Source organism: Apaloderma vittatum, unplaced genomic scaffold (genome assembly GCF_000703405.1).
Source record: "Apaloderma vittatum isolate BGI_N311 unplaced genomic scaffold, ASM70340v1 scaffold21381, whole genome shotgun sequence".
Taxonomy (NCBI): domain Eukaryota; kingdom Metazoa; phylum Chordata; class Aves; order Trogoniformes; family Trogonidae; genus Apaloderma; species Apaloderma vittatum.
Window position 1 is genome coordinate 1 of NW_009699929.1, and position 14,753 is coordinate 14,753.

Consider the following 14,753-nt stretch of genomic DNA (forward strand, 5'->3'; position numbering starts at 1 on the left):
ATATAAAATAAATATATTAAAAAATATAAGTCCTAGAAAAATAAGCAATAAAAAATATATAAGGAAAGGAATGGAGGGAAGGGAAATATAATTACTTGCAATTAAATAACACTTTAATTAATGTCATTAGTTTGTGTCAGCTCCTCTTTTTTTCTCTGAAATTGATTAATTTGAAAACTGAGCAGCAGTACATTAAACAGCATGCTGTAATCACAGTTGTCACAAAATGTAAGAATTGCCTTCTTACAATGTTGGATTTGGTTTTTTCTGATGCAAATTGAATTATTCTTTTATTTTGTGTTACTTTATTTTAGGATTACACCTCGAAAATACGATGTCATTCAAGCATCTGAGCTTGGGCAAAAAATTGGAACAATCACTGCCGATGCTGGAGATTTAACACTAAATCGAAGGGAAACAAGGACATCATTTACATTCAGGAAAGTGAGGAGAAGCCCTTGCAATTGCAGTAAGTGTCTTGAGGTGATATTCAAGTCAAAGTTGTTATGCATCACCAACATGCAAACATTTCTTTTTTTTTGAGCAGAACAGTTTATCCCTTTGGATAGTGTTGGCAGTCCTGGTAGCCATTCCTCAGGGTTAGGGACACTGGCTTGAATTGGTTGTATCACAGAATCATAGAATGTTAGAGGTTGGAAGGGACCTTTAGAGATCATCTAGTCCAACCCCCCTGCCAGAGCAGGATCCCCTAGGGCAGCCACACAGGAACACATCCAGGAGGGTTTTGAATGTCTCCAGAGAAGGAGACTCCACAACCTCTCTGGGCAGCCTGTGCCAGTGCTCTGTCACCCTCACAGTAAAGATGTTTCTCCTCACGTTGAGGTGGAAGTTCCTGTGTTCTAACTTAGCCCCTTTATTCCCTGTCCTATTACTGGGCATGATCAAAAAGAGACTGGCACCTTCCTCTTGACACTCACCCCTGAGATATTTGTATGCGTTAGTAAGATCCCCTCTCAGCTTTCTCTTTTCAAGGCTAAACAGACCCAGTTCTCTCAGTCTGTCTTCACAGGAGAGATGATCAAGTCCCATAATCGTCCTCGTAGCTTTCCATTGGACTCTCTCCAGTGGGTCCCTGTCTCTCTTGAACTGGAGAGCCCCAAACTGGATACAGGAAATAGATTGAGCTGAAAAGTCAAACCCCTGCCCAGAGCTGGTTCTGCTGAGCTCAGGCAGGACAGGCAGTCACGCAGGACAGGAGAGGTCTCTGCTGCCAGGAATTTCTGGGCACAAAGACAGCTCAGGGCAAAACCAAGAGCTTCCCCTCACTCTCAGGGCTCCAAGCATCATTTGTAGCACCCAGCCTGCCTTTCCCGTGCCCAGAGCTCCTTCTCACAACCAGACCCTCATTTCTCATCCCAAACCCTCATTTCCATGCGATTGCTGGAGTTTCTCTATACAGGAAGGCATCTGGCTTGCTCCAGAGCCAGGCAAGTAATCTGGAGTCATGCATTTTATTGGAACCTCAAGTGTCAGAATAATGCAACAGAACAGAAGTAGCTACTATTTTCAGGTTCAAGTCAGTTTTGGTTTGAAGTGGACTGTAATTTCCTAAGTGCATTAGAGAAAGAGCTGCAGTCAGCTCTGCAGTGACAGAACCGTGTATGTGCCTCAGGGCGGTACAGATAATAATAGATAGGTGGCTCCATGAGTACATGGAATTGAAGTCCTTTTGTGCCTTAGAACAGAATTTCAAAGGCTGAATTGCAATGATGTCATAATCTTTGATATTAGGGGCACTGTCTCAGTTTTGAAAACATAAACCTTCTTAACGTGGCAGGATGAATGGTCACTCCAGGTGGCCTCTGGTACACATGGGCAGGTTGCTTGTTTTACGGTCGTCAAACGCTTTTGCATTTGATCTGCATTTCCATTTTTAAAAGGTAAAGGAGGAATGAAGCCTTTTTTGCATTTTATATTTGTATTTTTAATTTTATTTTTGTAAGTAAGTTTAACCAACAAGGAATTACTTAAAAAAATAATTTTGTGTATCTATTGTTATATCCAGTTTACCCATCCGTCTGTGACAGCCAGAAAGGACAGCAAAGAGAGGTGCAACCTTCATTTCCCCACAACGAGAGGGACGCCTCAGAGCTGGAGCAAGAATATGTACACAAGGTCTATGAAGAGATTGCCACACACTTTAGCAGTACCAGACACAGACCATGGCCTCGAGTTGTAGAGTTTCTCAGGTCCCTACCAAAAGGATCGATAGTGGCTGATGTTGGTTGTGGTAATGGGAAGTATCTAGGCATCAATGAGGATTTGTACATGGTAAGTAGTAGCTACGGTCATTAGTTTTCACTGATGCTGGCATTTATTCCACCGTGTAGCCGTAGAATGTTGGAACTTCAGTTGTGGGAAGAGTGCCAGCTGTTTTGTGATCCAAGATAAATTACTGGTTGTGTTAGGTTTCCACATCCATTCACTATGTGCGTTACCCTTTTCTTTTTTCAAAGCCATTTTTGCTTTGCAAGTCAAAATATGTTAATGAAAAGAATAGTGTTGGGTGTGTCAGATTGAAAAATTGTAATGGATGCTTTAGCCTTTATTGTTGTTGCTGTTGTTGAATAAGCTTACTGAAAGGGAAAACAGTTGGGCAGTTTGAATGCTTCCAACAAGTTTTCCACTTGGCTAGTGGGTGGGGAATGCAGTGTGCATGTCCCTGAAATCTCCGTGGGCAGTGCTGCTTCTTGTATGTCTTCTTTAATTCCTTTTGGCCTGGAGGCATGGCTCATTTGGGAATGATGTCATGGTTGCCTGTCCCACCTCTGACTCTGTGCGTAGGCCCAGTAAATATGCCAACATAAAATTCATGGGGAGTCTCAACTTCAGCACGGATTTCTAACCTTTCACTCGCTTTTCTTCACGTTTAGACAGTTCTGGCATCATTCTTGCTGATGTTCTCATCACCTCTCCTGTCTCACAGTCTGTTCTTAGCCGGTGTTACTTCCTTCCTGTCAGGGAGACATGAAGCACATACAAATATGAACCAAGAGATAGTTTTTATTGCAAATATTTCAAAGACTTTTTTTTCACAAGGGCTAAAGGTCCTGTTGTTTTTACTCAAAAGAAATCTTTGAGAGGTGCGCATTATGGTATCTGCTCTCCCCTATTCTACAATTGTTTGATTATTTCATACACTTGTACTGTGAAATGCTTTGAAATCCATCAGGCTTGAAAACATCTACGTAAGGCAAAACATTCATTAATAATAATAAAAGTCAGACTTGTTTGTTGTTTCAGGTGTTTCTGTCCTGCTATTTATATTCCGCTATAAAACATAAGTTTTTATTTACAGCCATGTCTGTATTAGTAATGGATTTATTTCCTTTACTGCTGTTATAAGCTAGAACAAAATCAACTGATTTATAAGTAGACATAGTCAGACGTAGCCTGACTGCTGTACCCTGAAAATAGTTATTAATGTTCAGTACATTTCAGTCTTTCACTTCTGACTCCTGTAAGAAAAAGCAGCAAACCTAAGTAGAGATGAGAAAAGTTTATCAGGGCACCATAAAGATCACCTGGGCCTAGAATGAATTTGCTAAATTGCTTGTCTATAGGTTTGTGGTAGACTTTTAAGGTGAAATCTCAGCAAGAAGTGTTAGGAAATTGCCAACACCAGTCTGTTTTTTGGAGCTCACAGTTAATTGACTAAGGAAAGGGAAGATCACAGATGTACTGGGAGTCAGATGAAAGACCACACCTCTCCTCCTTTACTTTAGGAGTTGCCTCTTATCATACATGCCTGCAGGGGAAATCCAAAGCGTGAAAAATAACAGTGAAAGGGAGGAAACTTTCAAAGAAGCAGTTGAGACAGTTGAAAAACAAAATCTGGGAATTGTTTCATTCAGTTGGCCTCCCTTGACGTTTTATTTTGTAATGGTGACAATTAGCTGTTCGTGGTTGGAGCTAGCCTCTAGACTTTGCATTCGCTTATTTTCGTCTGCAAACCAGCACAGAGTCTCAGGAGGGTAGATGTGACTTCTTCTTTCTACTATTTTTATTTTTAGCTGTCAGCCAAAGTGTGGTTAAAGAAAAAATAATGTATATCGTGTTTACAGATTTTCTTAAAAACTTTTGACAAGGTACCTCAGAAAGACTAAGAGAACTAACTTACCGTCGGTGTGAGGAATGGTGTGGTGTTACACTGGTTGGGACACGACGGATGGTAGGACTGCTGAATGTCATTCAGAACAGATGAAGGGTTGTCAGTGGGTGTTGCTTCGATCATTTAGCATGGCTATGAGTAGTTGCTGCTAGTGAGGACAGTGGGGTGATGCGAGGGTACCTGATGGCTTGGGAACAGGTTAAACTGCAGAAAATGGTTTTCTCCACAGAAAACAAAATACTTGGAGCACATTTGGTGTCATTTTTCGAATGGAACTTGTGGTCTCAAAATGAGAGAAAGTCTGAACAGCAGTCATAAAGATTAGATGAAATTCTTCTAAGAGACATAAAACTGCTTTGTTTGTAAGTAATACAAACCCTTGTTTTTTGACCTGAAGGAAAGTGCAAGTAGACAGGAGTTAGCAAAAACATTTTTCTTGCAGTCAGCTTTTTAGAGTGAACCGTCCTGATTATTTTTTTCTGCATCTTCCTGCAAAGAAACTAGGAATGGCTATTATTTGAAGCAAGATATTACTTTAAATGCTTCGTTATTTCTGTGATTGTGGAATGGGCTGACATCACTTTTATATCTTGCAGATTCCTTAATGGGAAATCAGTACTCTTACATTCCTTAATGGAATTTTTACCTCTATTCCCTTGCTGTACTGCTCTGTAGGAAGTACTGTGGAGTAAATGTCAGTGACGTATCGATATTATCACTGGTAGCCAGTCTCTTTGGTGTGGTGACTGTGTTGGATGAGTCAGACAGTTCAAGAGAGAAAGGAGCAGTCTTTTTTAACTTTTTATTGTCTTTTTGGGTTCTTATTAGGGCTCAATTGAAAGGTCTGATTATATAGGGCTATTTCTCCAGACTGAGCATGGAGCTGAGGGTGAGGAGTTAATAGGATTTGCTTCGTTTATCAGGAGCGTTGCTGGGGTAAGGGCAGTGCTCCCTCGATGCAGGGCATCAAATTCCTCCCTCATACACTCCTCTTGACTTGGGGCATAAAATGCAGGCAGAAACTTAATCGATTGCTGCAGCCTTTCCTTCAAAGCAATTTCTGTGTCTCTTGGTGATATTTTGTGTGCGGTAAACTGGAGCTCTTGGCTTAGGTCATAGAATCATAGAATGGTTTGGGTTGGAAGGGACCTTAGAGATCATCCAGTTCCACCCCCTCTGCCATGGGCAGAGACACCTCCCACTAGACCAGGTTGCTCAAAGCCTTGAACACTTCCACAGCTTCCCTGGGCAACCTGTTCCAGTGTCTCACCACGCTCACAGAAGAATTTCCTCGATCTAATCTAAATCTGTCCTCTTTCAACTTAAAGCCCTTACCCTTTGTCCTTTCGCTACACGCCCTTGTAAAAAGTCCCTCTTGAGCTTCCTTGTAGGGCCCCCTTTAAGTACTGGAAGGCCACTATAAGGTCTCCCTGGAGCCTTCTCTTCTCTCAACTCAACCCCAACTCTCTCAGCCTGTCCTCATAGGGCAGGGGCTCCAGCCCTCTGATCGTCTTTGTGGCCCTCTTGGACTTGCTCCAACAAGTCGTGTCCTTCTTACGTTGGACAGGTCTGAACACAGCACTGCAGGGGGGCACTTAGAAGAGCAGGGGGAAGAATGCCTCCACCTGCTGGCTACGCTTCTCTTGATGCAGCGCAGAATGCGACTGGCAAAGGTCCCATCGGGAAAGAAGCAATAAAGCAGTGCTGTGAAATTGGGCCTTATTTAGGGCTTGGGTACAGCTGTGTAGCTTGGAGTGTTTTGACTCAGAAATACTGAAAACCCAAGGCACGCACTTTCTGAAGGCAGGCGATGTGCTCTGAAGGTTGCTCTACAGTTTTAGAGATGATACTTTAGGTAGCAGCACTAATGGTAGATCAAAGTTAAGGTAACTCCCTTGATGGTTTTAATGTTCAGGCACTGTCTGAAAATGTCTCCACTGTGGCCTGTGCTATTGTATTTGCTTCATTTTTTTTGGATGATTACATGCAGCCTTATCTGCTTGAGTATTGTCGTGTGACAATGAAATGCGCCTGAGTCCAGCTGCGCTCAACAAATACGACAGGGCTGTAATGGCTGCATTATTCTGACACAGAGGAAGAACAGCAATTGCATGACAAATAAATTCAGATTAAGAATGTTTGCGTGAGAGATGGAATCCAAGTCTGATGTAGTTAGGACAAAGACTGGAGAAAGATTGAATTTAATAAAAGTTTCAGATTATTTTCTCTGTCTCACCCAGCTTTATTATTATTATTTGAATGAATGTAAAAGAAATGGTTTTAGGGTTTTTTTTACACAGTCCCCTCCACACCCAACCTCATTTGGAGGAATTACTTTAACAGTTTGTATTTAAATACTCGCAAGCTTAATATTCTTATTTGGAAGCAGAGCTTTTATTTTTACAGAATGCTACATTTCAGCCTTAACAGGTAAGGCTGAAACATAGCATTCCAGAGCCAGTTGACATCATTGCAATGTATCTCATCAATTTTTATGAGCTTTAGCTCTGTCTCCCAGGTTCCAGTGCTCAGGGAGGTGTGGCGATCTGTAAATCCTCACGAGAATGTTCAGCATTCTCCCAGGGCTAAGTTGTGAGTGAAAGACTCTGAAGCCTTTCAGTTTTGTGGTTCACATTTTTAATTGAACTGATAAACTGGTGGGAAATCCAGTTACAATAAACTGAAAATGTTATTGGGTAGATATTTTTTCTTTATCTATAAATAAATTGCTCTCCTCACCACAATATTGATACTAGGAAAAAAAATCATGGCAGTGCAGGAGCCCAAATGTTTTACTTTAATATAGACGTTCCTATTTCTATTAATTTTGTACAATACCCCTTTACTGCAAGATATGTGCATCTCTTTTCTGTGTTACTGTCCCAAACTGGGATCCCCTAGAACTATACAAATATTTGATTTTGCCAGAGTGTAGGAAGGGTGAATATTTTCTGTGGTTTGGTTGTGTAATAGTGGATTGGTTTTAGTTGCACTGGGTCCTTGTTGATTAAGAACACATTCCCATCCAAAGGACCTGGTAGTAGTGGGTAAAAAGAGGAAGGACAAAACTAACTGGGAAAGGTGTACATGGAACAAGTTCGCTGTATCTTAGTGACTGGAGGGTGAGGCAGAGGAACCTTTCCTGCCCTTTTCTCCTGTTGAATAGGAGTCATTAAAATGATGGGAGATCTGGGAAGAGAGCTGAGAAGGAACTGGGCAGCAGCAGCCTGAAGCCAGAATGAATATTGAGGTGTTCAACTTGGTTGTGACACTTTGTCATTGAGAAATGAACTTCACGTTTCAGACGTAGCACACTGTTTGTGCAGACACGCTGACTGTACGCCACGGAAAACTGAAACACTGCGTGAAAGGAATGCTAAAGGCCTTGTTGCGGGTTAGGGCTGGGCCGGCCACTAAATGCGGACAGACGCTCTCTAACCCCTTATTCCCCCCCTGAATGGGAAGGAAAAGGGAATGAGGCAGAGAGACTTATGGGTTAGAGAAGAAAAACTAGAACAGCTTTAATGAAACAATAAAGGAAATAATAGTCAAATGATAAAAATAAAGGAACTATATACAACTATATATAAGCCTGATATCGAACCTGACTCCCCACCCCCCCGATATCAATCCCCACTGGTGCTGCAAAGCAGGAGGCACTGGGGCAGCCCCAGGCTCAGCAGCGGCAGGAGCTGGATACAGGGAGCTGGATTTGGGAACTCAGGATCGGAATCAAAAGCAGGAGATTGGACAGGATGCCAGCCATTACAGGGAGAGAAACTCTCATGATCACTCAATTTATACTAAATATGATGTATAGGGAATGGAATACTCTCCTTGGTCACCTCTCCTGTCTATTACCCCCTGGAGGTGCAACCTTTTACTTCCTTGTGACCCCTCTTACTACCCGGCACCCCCAGCGTGGCACACAAGAGCCAGCAGTGGCCTTGGTCACTACAGGAATAAGTATCAGCAAGAGCCTTTCTGCATCCCAGTCCCAGGCAGTAACTGTGAACATCAGGTGTTATCACTGCTGGTAGCACACACTGTCTGCAGAAACATGCTGCTGACTTCAGAACGTGCAGCCTCTTAGAAGAGAAGAAACTGGACAGTAAAAATCACTGAACAGAATTGGCATTTTTTTGTAGCTCAAACCAGGACAGACCTGACTCAGACCAACTGGAGCAAGGAGATTTGCCTGTCTTGCTGTGGCTGTGCCGGTGTCTCTTTTTCTACGTATGTGTGTGTTTACTGGAATGTAATTTGGTTCCTTGAGGCGCGCATGCTATTAGTTATAGCTGAGGTGTTTCTCTGGGGAGCCACATAATTCCATGTGGTGGCTGGATTTCAGAATTAGATGGTATTTTCTTCATCAGTTTCTACTGTGCTGAATCAATCAGGTTTCCAGATACTTAAATGAACTAGTTTTACCAGGTAGGTAGTTACAATGAGATAGCATAGAAAGAAAATATATAATGGTGGGCAACATTGACTGGTCTTTACTTATCTTTATTAAAGCTTGTAGGAGGATTTCTCTCCATTACAAAGTGAGTTTATTTATTGTCTTTTGCCCTCTAATGTTCTATTCCAAACCTCTTCATTAAGATTTTATAAAACTTGGTTTAGCTACTCCTGTCTGAAACAGGGCAGATGAGGGTGGTTGGGAGCTGGAAGGAGCAGGATGGGATGTTCGCCGGGGTTAGCCCATTCCCAGGAAGGCAGCACAGAGCTGCTGCAAAGTCAGACAAGTCACAGGTGCTACTTTTATTTCTTCTTTCCCTTGTCTTTTACCTTAGTCTTTTCTGATACTTTAGACTAAGGGTTTGTGTTACCCAGCGTGCCCTAAAGAGAGGATGCGCTATGCCAGAATGCTTTTGCCTCTTTTGTAAGTGTTGTGTTTGCTGGGCCTCTAGTTACAGGGTTACAGGCCTCCATGCTAGTACAGCTTTCCTGGCTTAAAACAAGAGTTGCATGCCATGTTAATCCAGAAACAATGAAAACCGGTGAATGAAATCCCTGTTAAAAATGTAAGGGAATCCTGACTCCTACAGGGCTGTGGGAATGGCTGCCTGGAGTAAGATGTGAGGAACCTGAGAAGCCAACCTCCGGTAAGGAAATACTAAAAGGTGTAGAGCAGCTTGCTGAGAGGTGTATTGGGCTGAATAGTCAGCCATGCTGTTTGAGATATATATGAGAAATTGGGGGGTTTGTGCAAGGAATTTGATTTGGAAAGCTGGGATAACAGATATAAGAAATGACTGAGAAGGCTCACAGGTAATAAGAAATAGGAAAACTTGAAAATATGTGCCATTTATCTTACTAAAAGACGTACTGGATTCTGTTGGTTTTGGACATAGAACTAACAGTAATTCGTCTACCTTTCTCCACTCTTCTGGAAGAGATGTCAGCAAGGACAGTATCCTGTGCTGAGCATCAAAATTAGAGATATGAACTGACAAAAATTAAAGCATTCCAGTTATGTTTTGAGTTTGGGTTGGCTTTTTTTTCCAATGTTTTGATTACATGTTTAGAGAGAGAAAAATAAACTTGTTCTAAGTTAAAACATTCCTTTGAACTGTTTTCTGTAAACAAAGCTTCATCACATCAGAGTTTCTGTGTGCTTCAGGATGTAGAAATCAGTTAGTAACAAAATTAGGAAAAATTGAATTTGGGGTCTCTGCCCCTTTCTGTGAATGTTTTCTGTACTCAGAAAAATCATAGATAGGCTCATTTACCAGCTGTATGCTGGCATTGCACCACTGAAGTTAGCTGCTTTTTACTAGCTTATTGTTTTCTAAGCAACTGCAACCCATGTATTTTGGGTTTTGATGAATGTGTGTTTCTTGAAAGCTAGAAAATGCAGGAACATGGTGATTATAATTCTTTTGAAATGTCACACAGAGATAATTCTAGTAAGGATGCTAAGTTTGCTTAGCTTCAGCACAAGGCATATCTGAGGTGGCTCCCTGCGTTCAGCATTTCTGCATATATGCATAGCACCCATTACAATGTTTGCAATTAAAACTGTGTAAAGTTATAGCCTTATATACCTATTTTAGAGCAGCCGTGCATTTCAGTTGATCCATTTCAAGGTCTCCATTCTCGTTGCGAATCTTTTTGCTTGGGATGCAAATTCACTTTAATAAGTATGACAATACAAGTAAGCCTGAATTCATAATTATTTGATATAATTTAGATGCAAATGAGGACTTCACATTCTGGCAGTCACGTCTTTGTTCTCATTCTCAGTGCATTGGGTTTCATCAACATACAGCACAGTCCTTTTCAAGGTCATTTTGGGAGGGGAGGATTGAGTTGGGTTATCCAGCCTGGTTTTACTGTGGACGCACAGGGCCAAAGCAATTCATTCAGGGAAAGCTCGTTAGTGGAAGTTGCAAGTGTTCTTCTCCCTCCTTCTGCTGGCAGTGAATTTGGTCCTTTGAGTTTTATTAAATACTACATACCAATGTCTTAATTGGAAAAGTATTTGAAGGCGCTGGCAATGAGGCATGGAATTTCTAACATGCAGGTTGTCAGCTAAATCCATCCCGTGATGAGAGTAATTTAAAGACACTCCAGTTGGCTTCCAGTGTGAGGCGATGGGGATTTATGTTTACTTCCAAGTAAACAAAAGAATTTCCTTTTTTTATTCATAAATAACACTGTTCCCTCAGTGCTTCAGTAAACGTGGAGACGAGGCCAAGGCATAAATCCTAGCAAGGCTAGGATTGATCTTTTTGGGACTGTTCAGAGGTAATTAGCAGGACAATATGTGTGCATTTGTAGTGCTATTTTTGTGGAGGATTATCTTGTGTTCTCAGGTTGATATTTTTACAACTGTTTCATTTACTTTGGACCAAAAGTCAGGGAGCTGACTAGGAAGCAGCTCACTTTAAAGCTTTCAGGACGTATGACTGGAAGAGAATCCTGGTTTTCTTCAAAACTGTTACGGTAGACTGAAAGTTAAAGTGATTTGAGCCAATAAAATGAAAAGTTATGATAGAATCATAGAATGGCCTAAGCTGGAAGGGACCTTAGAGATCATTTTAATCCAGCCTCCCTGCCGCCAGGGACGCCACCTCTCGACTAGATCAGGCAACACATGGGGACTGAACGGGAATCGAACCCGAGACCTTAGCGTTGTTAGCGCTCATTGCAGAAGAGATTTTTAATTTTTTCGGTACCTTTGTCTCTGCTGAGTTGATCAATCAGAGTAAGTTATTTGCTATTCTTCTTGCATCATGGAAGATTTAGTATTCTTTCTGTGTCAACCGCAATAAATACCATCAGCAGTAATTATTTAGAATTCTGAATTTGTTCTCTACTATCTACTTGTTGCTGATCATTGAAAAAAAAATTAATATTCTCATGTAAGCTCATTATGAGATACGACTTGGTAGCACAGCTTTGGGTTGGGTATTCAGTATGAAACCTGTCTTAAGCTGGTTCAAAATCAGGCTGCTATAATGAGCTGTCTAATACCCAGTTTGCCATCTTTTTTTTAAGTAAGCATCAGGATTTTTTTCTTTTTATCTTTACCTGGGAACCACATATTCCTCTCAAGGCTATTTTCTCATTCTTACTCTTGTTTTTATTTTAAATTAAATTGCGTTACTTCAGTGGGAGACTGTGATGACTCTATTGCTCTCGAGTGAAAATAATTTTCCAGTCTTGTAATTATCCTCTTAGGAAAAGCTTAATGAAACACTTTCTCTTACAGGTTGGTTGTGATCGCAGCAAAAACCTGGTGGATATTTGTGGAGAAAAAAATTTCCAGGCTTTTGTCTGTGATGCGCTGTCGGTGCCAATGCGCAGTGGCTCTTGTGACGCCTGCATCTCTATCGCTGTAATCCACCACTTCTCAACAGCAGTAAGTCACCCCGCTCTGTGCCCCACTGGACTGTTGTATGGCTGTGCAGAGCTACTAACGCTACAAAAAACTGCTGGTGGGAGCTCGTGAAAGCAAAAGGGAAGAGCAAAATGGGGAGAAATCAAAAATTGATATTTGGTGTAAGCAGCAGTCAGAGCAGTTAAAATATTGTGCTGCTGCTTCTTAGACTTTCTCTTCGCGTTCTCCCTCTGCTCGTCAGGTGCCTTTGCTCCTCCTGGCACTTTGATCTAGGTGTTTGTGTTTCATTTTCTTACGACTAATGGCACTGGAGAAAGGGACTCTGCTTTGGGAGTCAACAGATACGTTATTTGTGGATCAGATCCCGTGGGTTTTTTTCCCTCTGTCTTCAATGTCCACCTGCAAATGACAGGGACATTATTCACTCTTCTGCCCTGTCTCTGGGCTGGGTAAACTTCTCCTGGCAGGAACTGTGTGATTGCAACAAGCTTCTAGACCCTGGAGCCATAATCCTGGGGGGGAGACGCTGGTCTCACCTTACTAGAAATACAGCGAATGTTTCCAAACCCAGTATAAAACAGTAGGGAGAAGTCTGGGAGAAAGCTGGCATATCTTTATTTGGGTGATCACAGGACCTATGTTTAAGCCGTAAATCTGACTCTTTCAGCTGCAAACTTAGAGTATTGTATCATGAAATATGGTAGATTAGAATCTGGGATTTTAGATACTGAGCAACCTTCTTGAAGAGGCATTTGTCATTTCCAGGTGGGCTGATATGTCCAAGAAATCCTGCTCAGCACAGCACTGTTTTCAAATGGAAAGAGAATCACAGAATCATTTAAGTTAGAAAAGACCTTTAAGATCGAGTCCAATCATTAACCTAATACTGCCAAGTCCAACATTAGACCATGTCCCTAAGTGCTGCATCTACATGTCTTTTGAATCACACACGTCTTTTGAACACCTCCAGGGATGGTGACTCAACCACTTCCCTGGGCAGCCTGTTCCAATGCTTGACAACCCTTTTGATGAAGAAATTGTGTTTCAGTGAGATTTGTGTTTAGGAAAATGTCTTGGCTTTTGCATAGTGATGGACTATGTTATGAATGAAAATAAATAGTGTAAATAAAATTCTTCTGATTTTTATTGTAGCTTGGAGGAGAAGTGAGGAGGAATTGCTGCCCTTCCATTCTCCTGTCTTCTTGTTTACGTACAGCTTCAAACTTTTGCTTTTCCTTTACAGGAGAGGAGACTGGCTGCTATCCGTGAACTAGCTCGACTTCTAAGGCCTGGTGGAACAGCACTCATTTACGTCTGGGCAATGGAACAAGAATACAAAAACGAGAAGTCTAAATACCTTAAGGAAAAGAATGGTGGTAAAGTCAAAGAGGAGGAAATCAATACTGGCACAGCCCAAAGACAGCTTTGTGATCAAGTGCCTGATAGCACCAGCCAAGACTCGACATGTTCTGACCGACCCCATAATGACTCGAAGGCTGAAGGCCGTGATGCAGACTCCAGACTGCCTGTTCACACTAACAGAACCTCCTTTCACTCTCAGGATTTGCTGGTTCCCTGGCATCTGAAAGGTGGCACTAAAAGGAAAGGGGAAAGTGTTGATACAGTGTTGCTTCCAGCTGGCTCCAAGGAATCACGAGAACTCAGCCCTGTTTTCCACCGCTATTACCATGTGTTCTGTGAAGGGGAACTGGAAGCGTCATGCAGATCCCTGGATTGTGTGAGGGTTCAAAAGAGTTACTATGATCAGGGAAACTGGTGCGTGGTTCTAGAAAGGGTGTAGTCTCAGGCATTTCCTTTACTATCTCTGGTATTTTGTTTGTTTTTCACAGTGGGAAGGGTATTTTTAATGCAGGCTGCAACTATTACCTCTTTTAAAATAAGAATAAAGATTGTTGATTAGTTAGTAACAATAACTAGCACTGTGCACATATGTTAACAAAATAATGGCCAAACTCACAAACCACCTCTGCAGAATGTTTATTTTACACAGCAAAGAGCATTAAGTGGGAAAATACTGGCCCTGGAAATCAGTAAGGCCTTTTAAAGAGCCTGGTTATCCCTTCTCTTAACCCCAGTTGATGTTGGTGTAGCTGTAGTGATTTCCTCAAAGGGAATTGAAAACCAGTGGGGATACCACAGCCCTTTTTCTCTTCTTGAACCTCAAGCACCCACAATTCATGCTGTGACTCCCCACGTCTCTCTGGCTCTTCATTGTAGTGTTGTTTGAAATCTCTGAGGTGTCAGGTTGCCCAGCTGGAACACCCAGACCAGCTCTGCTGAACGCCTGTCTGCCTGTGAGCGCAGGGCTCTGTGCCGTAGCTCCAGGGTTTGTGGAGTGGGGTGACAGCTGAGATGCCTGTGGGGAAAAAAAAATCAGGAAAAGAAATTAAAGTGGATGCAGTATCGGTGCAGATTTACGGCAGCGTATTTTCAACCCCCAAATGTTGGCAGTGGAACAAGTTTTCTTCAATGTTCTACAGAAGAGCAAAGAACTGGAGTGAAGGGGAACCGAGGCTGGGCTGGCTGACTCACCGCAGCCGTTGCTGCAATGACTGACACAATTTATTTAACACAGCTCTTGTGCTATCAAAGGAGCGTGTGACCTGCAATGCATTTCCAGAATTAAAATATAATTGACTGGCTTTTGCAGGGTGAGTGGCTATTGGTGCCTCTGGAAACCAGTCCTGCTAGGCTGTGCCCTTGTTTTCCTTTCCAGTGATTCATCGCCTGTAGTCCTAGCGAGGTCTGGCC

The 14,753-nt window shown here is 42.1% G+C and overlaps 1 protein-coding gene across 1 annotated transcript; it reads left to right on the forward strand.

Moving 5' to 3' along the window:
• Positions 1–314: 314 nt before the first annotated feature.
• On the forward strand, positions 315–13,782 carry LOC104267087 (alkylated DNA repair protein alkB homolog 8-like; the record flags this gene model as incomplete). The annotated part of the gene is made up of 4 exons (XM_009878594.1): positions 315–469; positions 2,027–2,292; positions 11,853–12,002; positions 13,225–13,782. Coding segments are annotated over 4 exons (1,129 nt in total), but the record flags the coding sequence as incomplete, so codon positions are not given.
• Positions 13,783–14,753: the final 971 nt, after the last annotated feature.